This window comes from Oncorhynchus masou, chromosome 30 (assembly GCF_036934945.1).
Source record: "Oncorhynchus masou masou isolate Uvic2021 chromosome 30, UVic_Omas_1.1, whole genome shotgun sequence".
Taxonomy (NCBI): Eukaryota; Metazoa; Chordata; class Actinopteri; order Salmoniformes; family Salmonidae; genus Oncorhynchus; species Oncorhynchus masou.
In genome coordinates, this window is record NC_088241.1 from 56,902,840 (window position 1) to 56,924,161 (window position 21,322).

A 21,322-nucleotide genomic window follows, 5' to 3' on the forward strand; every position below is an offset into this window, starting at 1 on the left:
CCACAACCTAGCTTCATAGCTTCTACCCCCAGACCATCAGGCTGCTGAATAGTCACTAGGCTCTTCCTGTCCTGAATAGTCACTATGCTCTTCCTGTCCTCCTCCTGCCCTGACTTCCTACCCCTCCCACACACAATTACATGTGCATCCCTGTACACGTGACTAATAAACAATCTATCTATCTATGACCACATCCCGGTTTAACCCTAAACCTAGCCTCATCCACAACCAAATCAAAATCCAACCACATCAAATCACCACAACCCTCACCCTAGCCCCATGTCCACATCCTGGTACAATCAATATGGTTCCTATATAACCTATAAACTTACGGGTGAGGATGAAGCCATCTCAGGTTGTGTTTGAGTAGTAGCAGCGTGATTCCCATTTATTGGAATGTTCCGCCCCCGGTGGACACATTGTGAGTCTGTGATTAGTTCATTTGGAGGTGCTGATGATCGGTGCTCTGATGATAGGTGCTGGCCTAGGTAGTCCACAGGATCTGTTTGGTCTAGGTCCATTCTGTTATACTGTTCAATTACAAGTGTATCAGGGTATTTTACGTGTTAGTCCAATTACACACTGAGTCCCTCACTCACTGTCCTTTTAGACCTGATGAGAGTCCACCGAGAATTACCTGATACATAAGACATGATTCGTTCTGGATATTTTCATGTAAGATTTGTATGGATTTTTTAAACCAGAATTGATTGAAACATTAGATGAATATTAATGATCAAATGGGGCAGGTGAGTTGTGCTATATTTATAAAAAATAAACATGCACTATTTAATCATCTAAACAAGTAATGAATTCAGGTTGTGAATTGTTTGGATAATAAATCCTTTCAACTTGGCCTATCCTTGACATGATATCATAACTGTCATCTCTATTTTTCTACAGTAGTAATGCATTTCCTACCTGTTGCTCCCATGTACATAAACGTTTGGCCTAGAAATTATGATGCAATGTTGCTGGATGTCATTGTGATGCGTCAATTATGATGCATCGTCAGTGCCTGCTGTGATCTTTCCACTTAGCTGTCAATATACTAGACATAGTAAGATATATAATAAGTCATGCTACAACCAACATTTATGCACAATAACCTTAAACGGTGGATTTGTTAAATGTAATACACTGACCATGTATAATCCTCGGTAGCTTGTCAAAAGGTGTTTAAATGAACCAATTACAAAATCATTGTCGACAAAGATTTTTATTTTTCTCTCGTGACACTGCAATTAATGACCCCCCAAAAATGTAACAAATGGTTAACTGAGGAAAAAGTGACACCTCAATAAAACTCAGTGTTGGCGTACAAACTGAGTAAACATTTTTTAGAGAGACATAAAAAAAAAAATGGAACTACTAGAAGCAAAAACATTTGGACAAAAAAGGCTTTATGAATTGAATAAGCAACACACCAAGCTTGAGGTTTCTTGCTGTTCCGTTATTGTCTCTTAAAGGCCAATAAATATTAGCATTTCACAACATTTTCATTTGTTACCACTTTCAGTAATAAAATGTAATGTACAAAACCACAGTAAAGAGAGAATCCCCAGCTACCATGTACCCAGAAATGAAGTCCTTGAATGGTCACAATAGTGTGCATGGATTTTGCCTTAAGATATTATAAACCATTTATAACATGCATACTCTTAGAAGAAAAGGTGCTATCTAGAACCAATAAGGGTTCTTTGGCTGTCCCCATAGGAGAACCCTTTTTGGTTCCAGGTAGAACCCTTTCCACAGAGGGTTCTACACAGATCCCAAAAGAGTTCTACTTGAAACCAAAAGGGTTTTACCTGGAACCAAAAAGGGTTCTACCTGGAACCAAAAAAGGGTTCTCCTATTGGGAAAGCCCTTTTTCCAAGAGTGTACTGTCATTAGTGTTTTTCTCATAGGAGCTTATGAATCAAGTGTTCACAATAGTTTAGAAATCTTAAGATTTACAATCCAACTTCATATACCATTCTTACCTGACACTGTTTAGATGGCAACATATGACAACCATGTTGCTAGTTAGCGCGAAGAGGACATAATCTAATTAAAGCCTGTGTGAGGCTAAACTGGTATTTGAGATGTAAACACTCCATTGAACTCAAAGCAAGAGGTGAGATGGTGTGACTCAATTAGAGTTTGTATCAACTATATTTACTTGTGGAGCTGGTTTAAACCTTTATGTCATCAGACGGAAACAGAATGAAGCTGTGTGTTAATGATATAACATAAGTTAAACAGCTGACTGTCTGGCAATCACTCAGGATTGTCCTGAAAATCTCATTTCTCCTTCACTCCCTCTCCCCTAATTTGTACATGAAACAAAGTTAGTATTGATGTAAAAATGCAAAATATAATAATTGAAATACAAAGGAGTACAAGAAGAAAGCGGGTCCCTCCCTATTCCCGGGGCTGGAGGACAGGTTGGGCACTTTTCAAGCAAACCCACTAACCACTTTTCCAGGATAAGTCGAAAACATTATTGGTCTTGTGCTGCAAGAATGCACGTTTGGAATCATGAAGTCAACACAACGTTTGTGTGAAAAAATTAGAAACTGCTTAACGAATTCAAATGTGGTTTCAAGTGTGGGAATCATGATGTTTTCGACTTCTCCCAGAAAGTGGTAAATGTATTCCATTGAATAGGTCATTTTCTGTCGGCTAAATGTTGTCTATTTGAGGGTTACAATTCTCTGATTGAATTATATATGTTTTTTCAGTAACTGTTCACGTGGGACAAGCCACCAATGCTTTAAATTAAATCAAAAGCAAAACATATTATTACATGATACACTTTTCCATGACCATTTTCAGCAGGTAATGTACAGTAGCTATGATAGTTTGGGTCTGTAGTCTAGACAGAGTAAACTGAACAACACCACCCAGTTCCTTTATCTCTGCTCATGTACAGTAGCCCTCCAGGACCAGACTTCAAACAGACACTTGGGGAGAGGACTCCACCAATAATCTAGAATGGCCTCCTTTCCTCATCTCCTCTCCTTCAACTGTACTGAAATGAAATTAAAAGAACTGGTGAAAGTCAATTTCTCAGTAGGCATCTATCCCGCTTTATCCCATCCGCCTATCCAATCTTTTTGTTTTCACATCAGTGCCAATGGAGGAGAGGAGACAAGGAGAGAGGAAAGGAAATCGCTTAAAGACTATTGAGATGCGGCCCTTAGTTGAAGCACTCCACGTAGTTGGCAGGGAGCATGCCTGATTTGCCGGTCCTCTGAACGGTGCCGTACATCCAGCCCTCATCGATGGGCTGAGCGTTTACGATGACGTCACCGTCGCGGAAGGACACCTCGTCGTGGTCCTGCGCTACGTAGTCGTAGAGCGCCCGGTACACTCTCTGAATGGGAGGTATGGCAACAATGTTAATCGTGTGTTTGTGTATACAAAGTTAGTTGTACAACATAAATATCAGGGCACATAAATCATTGATTGTGTGAATTCCCAAAAACAATTCTAAACGAATGAGTGACATATTTTGGATAGTTTCCTAATTAAATTGGCCATGGCATACAAATACGATCCTGTATGAATTAACAAAACCTACTGTAGAAGAATAGACTGTTTGCGTTGGAACTCACCATGGTGACAGATGGGGGGGACTGCTGAGACCTCACAGAGGACATGCTGGTCTGGTGCATGTAGCCGTACCCCGACTGTTGCGGCTGGGCACTCTGATGGTACGCCCCAGGTAGCACAGGAGCTGGTAGTCAAAGACAGACAGGAAGATACAAAGACATTCATGACAAATGTTTAACACCTTTCATTTAGTGCTCAAACTGTTTTTGAGCAGAAATACCATATCCTTAGAGTTTCACTGTGCATATTAGGTGATAGATAGAACATCACATCACAAAGGAATCAGAATGGAACCATGCCATCCCCAGTTGACCTGGACATGAATCAAAAGGTCACTGACTTAGGTATTTATGTGGGTAGAGAAGAGAACAGGGAGAGTTAGGGTTTAAACAGTTAAACACCACAACCATCTCCAAAACCCTTGGAGTCTTTCAAATATTGGGTTAGGGACTTCTGTATACGACATATTAGTGGGCTGTTGGTCAGGGGATAGAGAGACGGGGAGAGGTCAGGTGTTAGAGAGACGGGGGAGAGGTCAGGTGGTAGACGGGGGAGAGGTCAGGTGGTAGAGAGACGGGGGAGAGGTCAGGTGGGAGAGGTCAGGTGGTAGAGGTCAGGTGGTAGAGGTCAGGTGGTAGAGAGACGGGGGAGAGGTCAGGTGGTAGAGGTCAGGTGGTAGAGAGACGGGGGAGAGGTCAGGTGGTAGAGGTCAGGTGGTAAAGGTCAGGTGGTAGAGAGACGGGGGAGAGGTCAGGTGGTAGAGGTCAGGTGGTAAAGGTCAGGTGGTAAAGGTCAGGTGGTAAAGAGACAGGGGAGAGGTCAGGTGGTAGAGAGATGGGGGAGAGGTCAGGTGGTAAAGGTCAGGTGGTAGAGAGACGGGGGATAGAGTAAGGTACTGATAGTAATGGATGAATTAATGAATATATGAATAAATTATGTCTTCTCCTTCCACCGTGTGTTTTTATTTTTCTGACAGAGCTTACTACCGTCTTGGGACTGCAGTGAGGAGCTGCTGCTGCAAACAGACAGGCTTTTGTCCCACAGGTCAGAGAGCTAACTGACTAGGCCTGCGAGAGCACCGACTGCTGAGATTGCTGCCAGGCACTGCCACAAGAGGGCGAAAGAGACAGTAGGAAAAATAAAAGTCAGGAAAATAACAGAGGCAATGGAAAGAACAAAGAGAACATGAGGAAGATGAAATTCAACTGAACGTAGAAGAGATGAGTGGCGTACTCAGGTAGAGAAATAAAGGTCTAGTTGGAGGGTGACATACAGTTGTCTAGATAAGGTGTGAGGGGAGATGAAAACATCCCGTAAAGTTTGTAGCACCAGACTGTCTGAAAACTTTTAGACTCAACGTTACCCTGCACAAGGTCAAAGATGGAGCCTGGGTCCGTCCACTGATCCTTAAGGTCATTGACAGGGGAAAGGTCATTTAGAGAGAAAAGACAGCAGGGAAAACAGGAATACAAAGGAAAGGAAAACAGAAGTCATGTAGATTACATACGTCCAACTTGGAACTTCTGCCCGCAGAGTGATAAACCTGTCACAATGGATATTTTCTGTTTCCACGAATGTAACTACATTTCCCTTTTATATCAAATATAATCTTTGGTAAATAGTTATTGTAAAGTGTCCATTTGCATTATCTGGGCATCAGCATTAAAAAATTAAAACAAATCAACTAGTTCTGGGCTTGTATCAGTGGAGGCTGCTGAGGGGAGGACGGCTCATAATAATGGCTGGAACGGAACATGGAAATCATGTGTTTGATACAATTCCATTCTTCTTGCTCCAGCCATTACCACGAGCTCGTCCTCCAATTAAGGTACCACCAACCTCATGTGGCTTGTATCCTGACTGACACTGAACAACCCATAATTGATAGACACTAGACAGCAATTTCATTGTAACTTTGTTTGAGGGACATCACAAATTCTTAAAAGATGAGTTGAATGAATTATCAAATTTCCCGTACTTTAAGGTCAAATCCTTTTTGAGGACGGGTGGTACCCGCCATTTTGTGTGTCACTCACCTACGATGATGCCTCCAGGTCTCCTGTCCATCTCTACCACCTGATGGTGTACTCCCTTGTAGGCTGCCTCGCTCATCATCAGATTGTTCCGGTGGTGCATTCTCTCCATGTTTTGGTCCTCCATCACTGGGGTGCATCCTCGGCCCTTCGTCCGCTCAAAGTCCTCGTGGTACTTTGCCTGCCCAAGCAAAAATGGGTGGTACACTTTCAGCATCGCGATAACAACTCAAGAGTTGTGTGTGGCAGCTTAATGAGAGGAACATTATTGATGTACATTTACACATTTGTGAAATCGTGTTACACCATGCAAATCGGCTGTCAAACACACACACACACACACACACACACCCTTTGTGCATGTTGGTCAGAGAGCAACGGGTGTATTTTGGTCAGTATGCAAAACAATTCATCACAAGAAACCATGTAAAAATCACTTTATTAGTAACGCACACAGACACAGACACAGTACAGTACATTCATTATGGCTCCCTCATAACAAGGAAACAGCCATGCTGTTAACTCTTTAGCTGTGTGGGTTAAAAGTGCAGCAGTCCCACATGTGGTGCGCGTCAGTTGTGTTAGATGTCGTTCTGTGACTCCCTGACACTACTCAGTCCGGGCGTGTCCAACTCGCCGCAGGACCGCCCCTTCATCCCGAGCTGGTACTTCACCTGCAACGCACAAAAGTAGGTCGGGTTGCATCTCAATAATCTAAAATAGCTCAAAAGTAATTGGTGGTTATACTGACTAGCACACTCCCACCTAGGCCATTTCCACTACATAGTAGTGGTAGTACTTTTGGTCAGAGCTAACATATACTGTAGGTTGCCATTTCAGATGCATCCTATGTGACTTGCTGAGCTGATCTTCTCCTGGTTCTGACGGACTCTCTCCAACTTTGGGGTGACTCCCACACTGGGGGCCTGGAGCTGCTTTTTATGCTTCACCTATGGACACAACATTCACACAACATTAAAACATTCACAACTCAGAGTTTATCCATCTCTGCAACCAGAAAACCAGTTTGCAACCAGAAAATGACATCATTATGACGTCCCATGAGAAATTTAGCTTGCTGGGTATCATTAGTGATTGGCATCTGGGTGAAAACAGTGTCCCGGTTCAGTCACCATGGCGCCAGAGATCCTGCTTGGGCTGCCAGGCTGGGCCCCCGTGTCCCTTCAGTCTGCTCCACTCCCTCAATGGGGGATTGTTCAGCAGGGTCCACTAATGGCTGTAATGACTTAGACTGGACCAGGGCCAGTGTGAAAGGCTGTCTGTGTCAGGCAGGACAGGACAGAGTTTCAGACCAAATTAGTGTACAAAAATCATTGTGGGCTTGTATCTTTCAGGAGTTTACATGGACTGGAGTGAATTAAAATGTTGAATTGTAAAATAACAACCCAGGATTTGACTGAATGGTTGTTCAATGTGTCTGCGGTTTGTGATTTTTAGTTAGCACCATGGAAGCTGTAGAAAATCCAAACAAACCCAGATGAAAAGGGACAGGCAGACACAACAAAGAGGCCTGTTTTCAAAACAAGCTCTTCCTGTGAGGTCAAAGGTCAGACAAGGTTTAACCTCTCACCAAGCTAATGTTCTCCTGGTTTCTGCGGACCCTCTCAATGTCAACAGTTTCCATGACTACCGTCCCATTCCCCACCCCGTCTCTGTATTTCACCTGGACGTGGAACAGAGCCGTCACACAACATTACAGTGGCCCTGTTTACGTGCTCATTGTACAAATGACACCATCACTCATCCTCTTGATGATAGTTGAAGACCTTGTTACGATAAGAAAAAGAAGTAAATATATTTAGGTACAGCGTTTTCTGCTAGAGGCTGAACAATACCCTCACAGCAACATACTGGAGTTCATCCAGACCAACGACTACATGTAGGGTACATAGTTGTGTAGAACAATGGATCACATCTTACGTCACTGATTTTCTTTGTTCTCCCTGGCGAAGATGGTTTCCGGAGTGTCGGTGACAGAAGACATCAGGCTTTTCAGCAGCTTTGAGTCCCAAGTGTACTGACACTGGAGGAGTAGAGCAAAAGGGTAACTGTTGACAGATAATACTGCATAAAAGTGTGTGTATACTGTGTCCCTCACTGAGCTGATGTTTCTCTGGTTGATCTTCACTCTCAATCTCAGGGGTGTCGAACACATGAGCCCTTCAGTTTCTCTGCCTCATCCTTGTACTTCTTCTGCATAAAGTTGAGGGAGTTTGACACACCATCCAAGCACATATCCCATTCTGTGGTGTAAAATAAAGTGCAATGCGTGGTGGGATGCTGTACTGAGAGTTATCCCTAACTGACTGTAGACAGCTTTCAGGTAGGCGGCGTGCAGTAGTTCTGATGTGTCTCGGACACTGTTCAATACGAGTTCTCCCTCAGCAGGGCTGTCTGCTTGCAGGAGGCCTGGAAGAGTCAAACACAGACTAACACGTACACTGACAGACTCAGGTCAGCTTGGCAACAACAAGACATCAAAAGCATCATGACAGAAATACTTGTTTTTGTTACCTGTTGCAAAACATTTTGCTACTGTGCGCCAAAACTGAAGAACATACTCACATCCTGGTACTTTCCGCAGGTGCTGGAGTTGTAGGCAAACTCATGGAAAACAGAAAGGAAAACACTGCACACTGTTGCTCATTCTCCCAGGTGATATTTATTTTACAACAACATTTCAACGTCTAGGTCGTCATCAGGCATCCATATCCCAGGTGGTGGAAGGTCCTATATATAGGGGCAATACTCAGTGACATCACTTCCTGAAACAGGAGGTTAAAAATATATAACATAGGTTCACAATATTAACATTCAATGTATCAAAATATATGATCATACACAAGGAATGTGATCAATATTTACAGTAATATACAGTTGAAGTCGGAAGTTTACATACACCTTAGCCAAATACATTTAAACTCAGTTTTTCACAATTCCAGACATTTAATCCTAGTAAAAATTCCCTGTCTTGGGTCAGTTAGGATCACCATTTTATTTTAAGAATGTGAAATGTCAGAATAATAGTAGAGTGAATGATTTATTTCAGGTTTGATTTCTGTCATCACATTCCTAGTGGGTCAGAAATTTACATACACTCAATTAGTATTTGGTAGCATTGCCTTTAAATTGTTTAACTTGGGTCAAACGTTTCAGGTAGCCTTCCACAAGCTTCCCACAATAAGTTGGGTGAATTTTGGCCCATTCCTCCTGACAGAGCTGGTGTACCTTAGTCAGGTTTGTAGGCGTCCTTGCTCGCACACACTTTTTCAGTTCCTCCCACAAATGTTCTATAGGATTGAGGTCAGGGCTTTGTGATGGCGACACCAATACCTTGACTTTGCTGTCCTTAAGCCATTTTGCCACAACTTTGGAAGTATGCTTGGTCTCATTGTCCATTTGGAAGACCCATTTGCGACCAAGCTTTAACTTCCTTACCCATGTCTTGTGATGTTGCTTCAATATATCCACATAATTTTCCACCCTCATGATGCCATCTATTTTGTGAAGTGCACCAGTCCCTCCTGCAGCAAAGCACCCACACAACATGATGCTGCCACACCCGTGCATCATGGTTGGGATGATGTTCTTCGGCTTGCAAGCCTCCCTCTTTTTCCTCCAAACATAACAATGGTCATTATGACCAAACAGTTCTATTTTTGTTTCATCAGAACAGAGGACATTTCTCCAAAAAGTATGATCTTTGTCCCCATGTGCAGTTGCAAACCATAGTCTGGCTTTTTTTATGACGGTTTTGGAGCAGTGGCTTCTTCCTTGCTGAGCGGCCTTTCAGGTTATGTCGATATAGGACTCGTTTTTACTGTGGAAATAGATACTTTTGTACCGGTTTCCTCCAGCATCTTCACAAGGTCCTTTGCTGTTGTTCTGGGATTGATTTGCACTTTTTGCGCAAAAGTATGTTCATCTCTAGGAGACAGAACGCGTCTCCTTCTTGAGCGGTATGACGGCTGTGTAGTCCCATTGTGTTTATACTTGTGTACTATTGTTTGTACAGATGAACGTGGTACCTTCAGGCGTTTGGAAATTGCTCCCAAGGATGAACCAGACCTGTGGAGGTCTACAATTATTTTTCTGAGGAATTGGCTGATTTCTTTTGATTTCCCCATGATGTCAAGCGAAGAGGCACGGAGTTTGAAGGTAGGCCTTGAAATACACTCACAGGTACACCTCCAATTGACACAAATAATGTCAATTAACCTATGGGAAGCATCTAAAGCCATTACATCACTATCTGTAATTTTCAAAGCTGTTTATTAGCACAGTCATCTTAGTGTATGTACACTTCTGACTTGTGATACAGTGAATAATAAGAGAAACAATCTGTCTATAAACAATTGTTGGAAAAATTACTTGTGTCATGTACAAAGTAGATGTCCTAACAGACTTGCCAAAACTATAGTTTGTTAACAAGAAATTTGTGGAGTGGTTGAAAAACGAGTTTAAATGACTTCAACCTAAGTGTATGTAAACGTCCGACTCCAACTGTATGTACATACACATGCAATATTTAATTAAGATAAAAAACACAATCATTTGGACATTTTGAAACTATAAAACGGTTTCAAGTCAAACTCCTTGTTAAGGACAAGAGGAGGCAGTGTGTTCAGCCTGTGGACCCAAAAATATTCCCTTTGAAGAAGTTTCATCTCGTTGTCTCCTCTCCTGCGTGACACCTTGACCATTTCTATTCCAATGTATCTCAGAGAACTAATAGAATGTCCAGCTAGTACAAAATGAACAAAAACTGCATGCTACTGTGTGCCCTAATGAACTTGACCAAGGTCTCAAATGAAGGCCTCGACAGAACATAGACAGGCACGTTATAGTCTCTAAAATTAATGTTTAATGAGGCGGTTTCATAAAAGAGAGATGCAGACAAGCGAAGCTTGGGCCCATCTATAAGTGATGAGGGAGGGCCATACGTAGTCTGTGAGCGTTGCTGTTGTGTAATGGAGCCCTGAGGCTGAACGGGTCCTGACAGTCAATCTGCTGCCTGTTATTTTGCCTGATTATAATGACTCTGGGCTGATTACTATTAGTGTAAAACAGAGTGGGTGTTCTCAGATGATTTTGTTATTCTCACAAAACAGATGTGATTCTTTAGCTGTGTGTCACATTTAAAGTACTGAGAACTTAAAATATGACAAAGGTGTCTGGTTCCATTTCAGCCTCTACCCCTTTGGTGTCTCCGGTCTACATTTACTAAAGGTTTTGAATAGTAAGCACTATGATGACGGCTCTACCTAGACTCTAGTAAGACTAAGTGGCACTTCCACTATAAAGTTTTTTTTACCTGTGCAGTCCTCTGTGCAGAACCAAGTTATTGGGGAGAGAAAGCGAGCTGGGCCTAACAAGCAGTATCGGTTGAAACCTGCCTGGCTGGTTAACTAGCGGTAAGGGTTGGGCCCTACCTGGCTGGTTAACTAGTGGTTTGGGTTGGGCCCTACCTGGCTGATTAACTAGCGGTATCGATTGGGCCCTACCTGGCTGGTTAACTAGCGGTATGGATGGGGCCTAGCAGGTTAGTTAACTAGCGGTAAGGGTTGGGCCCTACCTGGCTGGTTAACTAGCAGTATGGGTTGGGCCCTACCTGGCTGGTTAACTAGCGGTATGGATTGTGGCCTACCTGGTTGGTTAACTAGTGGTAAGGGTTGGGCCTTACCTGGCTGGTTAACTAGTGGTATGGGTTGGGCCCTACCTGGCTGGTTAACTAGCGCTAAAGGTTGGGCCCTACCTGGCTGATTAACTAGCGGTATCGATTGGGCCCTAACTGGCTGGTTAACTAGAGCTAAAGGTTGGGCCCTACCTGGCTGATTAACTAGCGGTATCGATTGGGCCCAACCTGGCTGGTTAACTAGCGCTAAAGGTTGGGCCCTACCTGGCTGGTTAACTAGTGGTTTGGTTTGGGCCCTACCTGGCTGGTTAACTCTGTGGCCTTCTTGGCCCTCTGCCTCTCCAGCACGTCACCACTGATCTCCATGCCTTTACCCATGATGTCATTCTCCAGGTCCTTGCGGTACTCTATTGAGAGGGACAGATTCAACAATGCTTAATTCTCACATAATCCAATGATGGAGTGATATTGTGCATCACAAATGTGTGTGTGTGTTTTTAAATTCCAAGGGATCAAAAAGCTGCTGTTGTTGAGAAAGACAATGTTAACTTCATTGGGGGCAGTATTTTCACAACCGGATGAAAAGCGTGCCCAAAGTAAACTGCCTGTTTCTCAGGCCCAGAAGCTAGGATATGCATATAATTGGTAGATTCAGATAGAACACACTCTAAAGTTTCTAAAACTGTTATAATTATGTATGTGAGTATAACATAACCTATTTGGAAGGCGAAATCCTGAGGGCAAACCATCCAGGATTTTTTTTGTTGAGGTCACTGTGTTTTCAATTGGTTTTCTATGGGAAACTATATTTATGAGGAACCTGGTTACAGTTCCTACGGCTTCCACTAGATGTCAACAGTCTTTAGAAATTGGTTGATGTTTTTCTTTTGAGAAATGAAGAAGCAGGGCTGTTCAGTATGAGTGTCAAGCCAAGTGGACTCTTCTGTGTTGCGCGTGTGAACTGGAGCGCTATTTTTATCCGCTAATTGAACACAGTATATTCTGTCTTAAATTTTATCGATTATTTATGTTTTAGGATATTTAAGGTTGGATTAGGAAAGTTGTTTGAAATGTTTGGACCAAGTTTACAGGTAACTTAATAGATACTTTGTAGTCATTTGGGCGAGTTGGAACCGGTGTATTTTTGAATCAAACGTGCCAAATAAATGGATATAAAGAAGGAATTTATCGAACAAAAGGACCATTTGTGATGATTCTTCTGTGCCAACAGAAGAAGATCTTCAAAGGTAAGGCATGAATTATATCGTTATTTCTGACTTTCGTGTCGCAAATCCCTGGTTGAAAATGATTTGTTATGCATTTGTGCGCTGTCCTCAGATAATCACATGTTTTGCTTTCGCCATAAAGCCTTTTTGAAATCTAACACGGTGGCTGGATTAACAACAAGTTAAGCTTTATTTTGATGTATTGCACTTGTGATTTTATGAAAGTGAAAGTCCTGTCTCAGAGCCTGCCTGCCTGACCACTCTGCCTGCCCCTGACCCTGCCTGCCGTCCTGTACCTTTGCCCCACCTCCGGATTACCGACCTCTGCCTGACCCGACCCTGAGCCTGCCTGCCCATTCATCGCCATTTACCCGTTGTTGTTGTTGTCTTAGCTGTTTACCTGTTGATGTCTTACCCATTGTTGTCTTAGCTCTCCCAATCAACACCTGTGATTGCTTTATGCCTCTCTCTAATGTCAATATGTCTTGTATACTGTTGTTTAGGGTAGTTCTCATTGTTTTATTTTACTGCGGAGCCCCTAGTCCCGCTCAACATACCTCAGATAGCTCCTTTGTCCAACCCCCCACACATGCGGAGACCTCACTTAGCTTAACTGGCGCCTCCAGAGATGCAACCTCTCTCATCGTCACTCAATGTCTAGGTTTACCTCCACTGTACTCGCACCCTACCATACCCTTGTCTGTACATTATGCCCTGAATCTATCCTACCACGCCCAGAAATCTGTTCCTTTAATTCTCTGTTCCCAATGCACTAGATGGACAGTTCTTACAGCCTTTAGCTGTACTCTCATTCTACTCCTCCTCTGTTCCCCTGGTGATGTAGAGGTTAACCCAGGCCCTGTGTGTCCCCAGGCGCTCTCATTTGTTGACTTCTGTAACCGTAAAAGCCTTGGGATCATGCATGTTAACATCAGAAATAAGTCTCTCACTGTTGCCGCTTGTTATAGACCCCCCACAGCTCCCAGCTGTGCCCTGGACACCATATGTGAATTGTTTGCCCCCCATCTATCGTTAGCTCGTACTGTTAGGTGACCTAAACTGGGATATGCTTAACACCCCAGCCGTCCTACAATCTAAACTAGATGCCCTCAATCTCACACAAATTATCAAGGAACCTACCAGCTACAACCCCAAATCCGTAAACATGGGCACCCTCATAGATATCATCCTGACCAACTTTCCCTCTAAATACACCTCTGCTGTTTTCAACCAGCTCCGTCCTATCTCAGTTCACTGGTCACCATAGCAACACCCACCTGTAGCACGCGCTCCAGCAGGTATATTTCACTGGTCACCCCCAAAGCAAATTCCTCCTTTGGCCGCCTTTCCTTCCAGTTCCCTGCTGCCATTGACTGGAACAAATTGCAAAAATCACTGAAGTTGGAGACTTCTATCTCCCTCATAAACTTTAAGCATCAGCTGTCAGAGCAGCTTACTGATCGCTGCAGCTGTACACAGCCCATCTGTAAATAGCCCATCCAACTACCTACCTCATCCCCATATGTTTTTGTTTTCCTGCTCTTTTGCGCATCAGTATCTCTACTTGCACATCCTCATCTGCACTCATTTATCACTCCAGTGTTAATAGCTAAATTGTAATTAATTCACCACTATGGCCTATTTATTGCCTTACCTCCTTACTTAATTTGCACACACTGTACACAGATTTTTCTATTGGGTTATTGACTGTACGTTTGTTTATCCCATGTGTAACTCTGTGTTGTTGTTTTTGTCGCACTGCTTTGCTTTAGCTTGGCCGGGTTGCAGTTGTAAATGAGAACTTGTTCTCAACTGGCCTACCTGGTTAAATAAAGGTGAAATAAATTAAAATTAAAAAAAGTGGTGAGGGTGGTGCGGTAGAGAGGGTGGTGCGGTCTGCCCAACGCATCACCGGGTGCAAACTACCTGCCTTCAAGGACACCTACAGCATCCAATGTCACAGGAAGGCCAAAAAGATCATCAAGGACAACAACCACCTGAGCCACTACCTGTTCACCCCGCTACCATCCAGAAGGCCAGGTCAGTAAAGGTGCATCAATGCTGGGACTGAGAGACTGAAAAACAGCTTCTATCTCAAGGCCATCAGACTGTTAAATAGCCATCAGTAGCACCTAAGAAGCTGCTGCCCTATATACATACTTTAAATCACTGGCCACTTAAATAACGGAACACTGGTCACTTTAATAATGTTTACTTATTTTGCATTACTCATCTCATATGTATATACTGCATCCTATACTATTCTACTGTATCTTATGCCGCTCCGACATTGCTCGTCCTAATATTTCTAGATTCTTAATTCCATTCCTTTACTTTGGATTTGTGTATATTGTTGTGAAATGAGATATTACTGCACTGTTGGAGCTAGAAACACAAGCATTTCGCAACAACCACAATAACATCTGCTAAATACGTGTATGTGACCAATACAATTTGATTGATTTGAAACAGAGAAGAGGTAAACATTACGTTGCTCTGCAGCTTGGTAGCGTGTAGCGCGTACTCCAGGTGTAGAAGGTTGGGCAGGTCCATGGATGCCTCAATCACCTGGTTCTGATTGGTCTTAGACTTCACCTACAGATAACGAACAAACCCAGAAAGAAACCTCTGATAAATGAGTGTTGTCCTTCACATGTGGTGGGTGCAAGAAAAGGAGGAGGAAGCAAGGAGAGGATTCTATGAGACAAAAAATATGGCATTTACCTCACTCATCTCACAGTGGTACAACACGTTTGGTGTCGACTCCTGTTTCAATTCATGTCAATTAAAAATGGTCATTTGTTGTTTCTGTGGATATCTTCAACTCAATAAGTTCAATGTCAATCCACCTCCTGAATTGACTGAACACAAATGTGGAATTGACCCCAACCCTGGTGAATACACTGGCGATTTGTTCTCAAGTCCTAAGACGTCTGACGTGCTTCTCATCCAAAAGGACCCCGCTTCAACTCTAGTTTACACCAAACCCTCAATTTGCCTTTAAAAGGTTCCCATGGTAACTGCTAACGCAGCAGCCTGAATTTTTAGCTAAGTGCACGTTGAGAGAAATAAAACAGAGGAAGCTCAATGGAACAAACCCCAGAGACAGGAGAGGAGCTGAGGGGGTGTAGCATTTACAGGTTGTTTTGTAGGGACATTGTAGGAGGGTGCACTGTAATACCCCACTACTGAGCCAAGCAGAGCTGAGCTGTGGCTATGGCCACTTTCAGCGGCCAAAACGTTGTTGAACGCTGCAGATAGAAAGGCCACAAATAGAATGATGTGATTCCTTATTCTACATGATTGTTCTACATAGAAGTATGCTATCTCAACACATCCTGCTGAACCCATCCACCATAATGGGGAACTGTGTTAGAAAGGACAATGTGGGGAACAAACCGGAGCCAGCACATTACAGTTTGGGTCCGTGCAATAGTGTGAAAAGGGTATAAGTGCACGTGACTGGGGTGGGGATGGACAGGACATATTAGAGACCCACCTGGCTGGAGAGGGGGTCAGCCTGTGTGTGTTAGAAGGACACATTCGCTAGTGGTTGTACTGGGGATTCTGACCCTTAAACTCCCTCTCAAATGTATCATTGTACCTCAGCTGATATGTGTTATGAGTGTGTGTGTGCATGTGTGTGTGTGAGAGAGAAATAGCAAGAGTCTGTAAGAGAGACAGAGAGATGTGTGAGTATGCACAGGGTCAGTAGAAATGATTAGATAGACACCCACATAAGGTAATCAAAGTCAAGGCCTTTCCTTCTTCCCCTGCCTCACCTTTCCCTTCAGCAAAATGCAAATTAATTAATTAAAAATCATACAATGTGATTTTCTGGATTTTTGTTTTAGATTCCGTCTCTCACAGTTGAAGTGTACCTATGTTAAAAATCACAGACCTCTACATTCTTTGTAAGTAGGAAAACCTGCAAAATTGTCAGTGTATCAAATACTTGTTCTCCCCACTGTATATCTATCCTACCCTGCCTTTCTAAGGTCTTTGAAAGCAAAGTAAACAAACATATTACCAACCATTTCGAATCCCACCGTACCTTCTCCGCTATGCAATCTGGTTTCAGAGCTGGTCATGGGTGTACCTCAACCACACTCAAGGTCCAAAATGATATCATAACCGCCATCGATAAGAGACATTACTGTGCAGTCATATTCATCGACCTGGCCAAGGCTTTCGACTCTTGTCAATCACTGTATTCTTATTGGCAGACTCAACAGCCTTAGTTTCTTTAATGACTGCCTCGCCTGGTTCACCAACTACTTCTCTGATAGGGTTCAGTGTGTCAAATCGGAGGGCCTGTTGTCCGGACCTCTGGCAGTCTCTATGGGGGTGCCACAGGGTTCAATTCTAGGGCCGACTCTCTTCTCTGTATACATCAATGATGTCGCTCTTGCTGCTGATGATTCTCTGAATCTACCTCTACGCAGATGACACCATTCTGTACACTTCTGGCCCTTCGTTGGACACTGTGTTAACTAACCTCCAGATGAGCTTCAATGCCATACAACTCTCCTTCCGTGGCCTCCAACTGCTCTTAAATGCTAGTAAAACTAAATGCATGATCTTCAAACGATCACTGCCTGCACCTGCCCGCCCTTCCAGCATCACTACTCTGGACGGTTCTGACTTAGAATATGTGGATAACTACAAATACCTAGGTGTCTGGTTAGACTGTAAACTCTCCTTCCAACCTCACATTAAGCATCTCCAATCTAAAATTAAATCTAGAATCGGCATCCTATTTCGCAGCAAAGCATCCTTCACTCATGCCGCCAAACGTACTCTCGTAAAACTGACCATCCTACTGATCCTCGACTTCGGCGATGTCAATTATAAAATAGCCTCCAACACTCTACTCAACAAATTGGATGCAGTCTATTACAGTGCCATCCGTTTTGTCACCAAAGCCCGATATACTACCCACCACTGCGACCTGTACACTCTCGTTGGCTGGCCCTCGCTTCACTCTCGTCACCAAACCCACTGGCTCCAGGTCATCTACAAGACTCTGCTAAGTAAAGCCCCGCCTTATCTCAGCTCACTGGTCACCATAGCAGCGCCCATTCGTAGCACGTGCTCCAGCAGGTATATCTCACTGGTCACCCCCAAAGCCAATGTATCCTTTGGCCGCCTTTCCTTACAGTTCTCTACTGCCAATGACTGGAAGCTGAAGACTCACATCTCCCTCACTAGCTTTAAGCACCAGCTGTCAGAGCAGCACACAGATCACTGCACCTGTACATAGCCAATCTGTAAACAGCCTATCCAACTACCTCATCCACATCCACATACTGTATTTATTTATTTATTTTGCTCCTTTGCACCCCAGTATCTCTACTTGCACATTCATCTTCTGCACATCTATCATTCCAGTGTTTAAGTGCTATATTGTAATTACTTTGCCACCATGGCCTATTTATTGCCTTAACTCACCTATCTTACCTCAGTTGCACTCACTGTATAAAGACTTTTTGTTTTCTTTTTTTCCTACTGTATTATTAACTGTATGTTTTGTTTATTCCATGTGTAACTCTGTGTTGTTGTATGTGTTGAACCGCTATGCTTTATCTTGGCCAGGTCACAGTTGCAAATGAGAACTTGTTCTCAACTAGCCTACATAGTTAAATAATTTATATATATATATTTTAAATATCCTTTTCATTAACAGTGACTAAAGGGGAAGGCCAGAACAGTATCGAGATGCATGGTCTTGTCCCAATACTCGTAAATCATCTCCTACCATTGTCTCCTTTCCTCATTTAATTTCCTTCATGGTTGGAGACAAGCTAATTCTCCAGTCAATGGTACAATACCTGGTTTTAAAAAGACAACAGTAGTTGACATCTTACCTGGCTAGTGAGTTTGGAGGTCACATTGGCATGCTCGATATCAAACCTTCCCAGGACATCATTGTAGATGTAATGCTTAATTTTACTCCTATAGGCCACCTGTGAAACAGAGAAACAAGGTAAGCAAAGGTATACAGGCACACACATGCATGCACGCAGGCACTCAGACGCATACAGAGATCAACAACAGACCACACAATCAAAACATGTCCCCAATATATGAAAAGGCTAACTTCGCTCTATTCTCTGCTACATACTGTTGTGTACATGGGCCTCCCTCTAAATGATGCAGATTGTGTGTGTGTGAGAGAGAGAGAGAGAGAGAGAGAGAGAGAGAGAGAGAGAGCACAGCTGGGGACTGGGACTGTTGTTGTAGTGGTGGTGTTGAATGTTTTATAAATGTTACTACCCACACACACCCTCTCCTTCACACCACCAGCAAAGTTGTCTGTCCCACTGTAAACTAACTACCACTTTGAAGGCTTAATGAAGCCTTTATAAACCCTTTATAATGCCTATATACAGTGAGGGAAAAAAGTATTTGATCCCCTGCTGATTTTGTACGTTTGCCCACTGACAAAGAAATGATCAGTCTATAATTAATGGTAGGATTATTTGAACAGTGAGAGACAGAATAACAACAAAAAAATCCAGAAAAACGCATGTCAACAATGTTATAAATTGATTTGCATTTTAATGAGGGAAATAAGTATTTGACCCCTCTCAATCAGAAAGATTTCTCCCAGGTGTCTTTTATACAGGTAACGAGCTGAGATTAGGAGCACACTCTTAAAGGGCGTGCTCCTAATCTCAGTTTGTTACCTGTATAAAAGACACCTGTCCACAAAAGCAATCAATCAATCAGATTCCAAACTCTCCACCATGGCCAAGACCAAAGAGCTCTCCAAGGATGTCATGGACAAGATTGTAGACCTACACAAGGCTGGAATGGACTACAAGACCATCGCCAAGCAGCTTGTTGAGAAGGTGACAACAGTTGGTGCGATTATTCGCAAATGGAAGAAACACAAAGAACTGTCAATCTCCCTCGGCCTGGGGCTCTATGCAAGATCTCACCTCGTGGAGTTGCAATGATCATGAGAACGGTGAGGAATCATCCCAGAACTACACGGGAGGATCTTGTCAATGATCTCAAGGCAGCTGGGACCATAGTCACCAAGAAAAAATGCTAACACACTGCGCCGTGAAGGACTGAAATCCTGCAGCGCCCGCAAGGTCCCCCTGCTCAAGAAAGCACATATACATGCACGCCTGAAGTTTGCCAATGAACATTTGAATGATTCAGAGGACAACTGGTTGAAAGTGTTGTGGTCAGATGAGACCAAAATGGAGCTCTTTGGCATCAACTCAACTCAACTCGCCATGTTTGGAGGAGGAGGAATGCTGCCTATGACCCCAAGAACACCATCCCCACCGTCAAACATGGAGGTGGAAACATTATGCTTTGGGGGTGTTTTTCTGCTAAGGGGACAGGACAACTTCACCACATCAAAGGGACGATGGACGGGGCCATGTACTGTCAAATCTTGGGTGAGAACCTCCTTCCCTCAGCCAGGGCATCGAAAATGGGTCGTGGATGGGTATTCCAGCATGACAATGACCCAAAACACATGGCCACGGCAACAAAGGAGTGGCTCAAGAAGAAGCACATTAAGGGCCTGGAGTGGCCTAGCCAGACTCCAGACCTTAATCCCATAGAAAATCTGTGGAGGGAGCTGAAGGTTCGAGTTGCCAAACGTCAGCCTCGAAATCTGAATGACTTGGAGAAGAGCTGCAAAGAAGAGTGAGACAAAATCCCTCCTGAGATGTGTGCAAACCTGGTGGCCAACTACAAGAAACTTCTGACCTTTGTGATTGCCAACAAGGGTTTTGCCACCAAGTACTAAGTCATTTTTGCAGAGGGGTCAAATACTTATTTCCCTCATTAAAATGCAAATCAATTTATAACATTTTTGACATGCTTTTTTCTGGATTTTTTTGTTGTTATTCTGTCTCTCACTCTTCAAATAAACCTACCATTAAAATTATAGACGGATAATTTCTTTGTCAGTGGGCAAACGTACAAAATCAGCGGGGATCAAATACTTTTTTCCCTCACTGTAGATGCTACAGAAATTATTAACAAGCAAATACCTGTCGTGTCTTTGGGTATGCCGGATTAAGTGATATGACATGCTATTCTTTAAAATAATTTATCCGTAATTAATATTGCCTGATTGAGCTAATCATGTAAATGTAATTAACTAGAGAGTCGGGGCACCACGAAATAATATTTATAGAGCTGTTATCTTCCGAATAAACTCTTAAAGACCTAGTAATATTTTACATCAATAGCAGTCAATATTAATCGTCACCTTAATTCAGTCTCATCTGAAAGTTGTAAATTCTTGGTTATCTTCACGAACCTCTCCTTCCAGTTCTCTGCTGCCAATGACTGGAACGAACTACAAAAATCTCTGAAACTGGAAACACTTATCTCCCTCACTAGCTTTAAGCACCAACTGTCAGAGCAGCTCACAGATTACTGCACCTGTACATAGCCCACCTATAATTTAGCCCAAACAACTACCTCTTTCCCTACTGTATTTAATTTATTTATTCATTTTGCTCCGTTGCACCCCATTATTTTTATTTCTACTTTGCACATTCTTCCATTGCAAATCTACCATTCCAGTGTTTTACTTGCTATATTGTATTTACTTTGCCACCATGGCCTTTACCTCCCTTATCTCACCTCATTTGCTCACATCGTATATATAGACTTGTTTATACTGTATTATTGACTGTATGTTTGTTTTACTCCATGTGTAACTCTGTGTCGTTGTATGTGTCGAACTGCTTTGCTTTATCTTGGCCAGGTCGCAATTGTAAATGAGAACTTGTTCTCAACTTGCCTACCTGGTTAAATAAAGGTGAAATAAA

At 42.9% G+C, this 21,322-nt stretch overlaps 1 protein-coding gene across 5 annotated transcripts in view; it reads right to left on the bottom strand.

Moving 5' to 3' along the window:
* Nucleotides 1–1,203: 1,203 nt before the first annotated feature.
* LOC135522862 (LIM zinc-binding domain-containing Nebulette-like) overlaps nucleotides 1,204–21,322 on the bottom strand; it is a 74,682-nt gene continuing 54,563 nt past the window's right edge. The window contains exons 7-12 of one of the 5 annotated variants that reach the window (XR_010452731.1): nucleotides 18,380–18,478; nucleotides 15,003–15,107; nucleotides 13,790–13,885; nucleotides 11,587–11,693; nucleotides 7,572–8,416; nucleotides 6,053–7,314 (exon numbers count right to left, since the gene is read on the bottom strand). Coding sequence is in view for 3 of the 5 variants with exons in the window: in XM_064949498.1 (XP_064805570.1) it covers nucleotides 3,182–3,358; nucleotides 3,600–3,721; nucleotides 5,634–5,811; nucleotides 15,003–15,107; nucleotides 18,380–18,478 (681 nt within the window). In the remaining 2 variants the exon portion in view is untranslated. Of the gene's footprint in view, nucleotides 3,359–3,599; nucleotides 3,722–5,633; nucleotides 5,812–6,052; nucleotides 8,417–11,586; nucleotides 11,694–13,789; nucleotides 13,886–15,002; nucleotides 15,108–18,379; nucleotides 18,479–21,322 lie in introns of those variants that run through there. The other 4 variants (XR_010452732.1, XM_064949498.1, XM_064949500.1 and 1 more) reach the window with 4 other exon arrangements.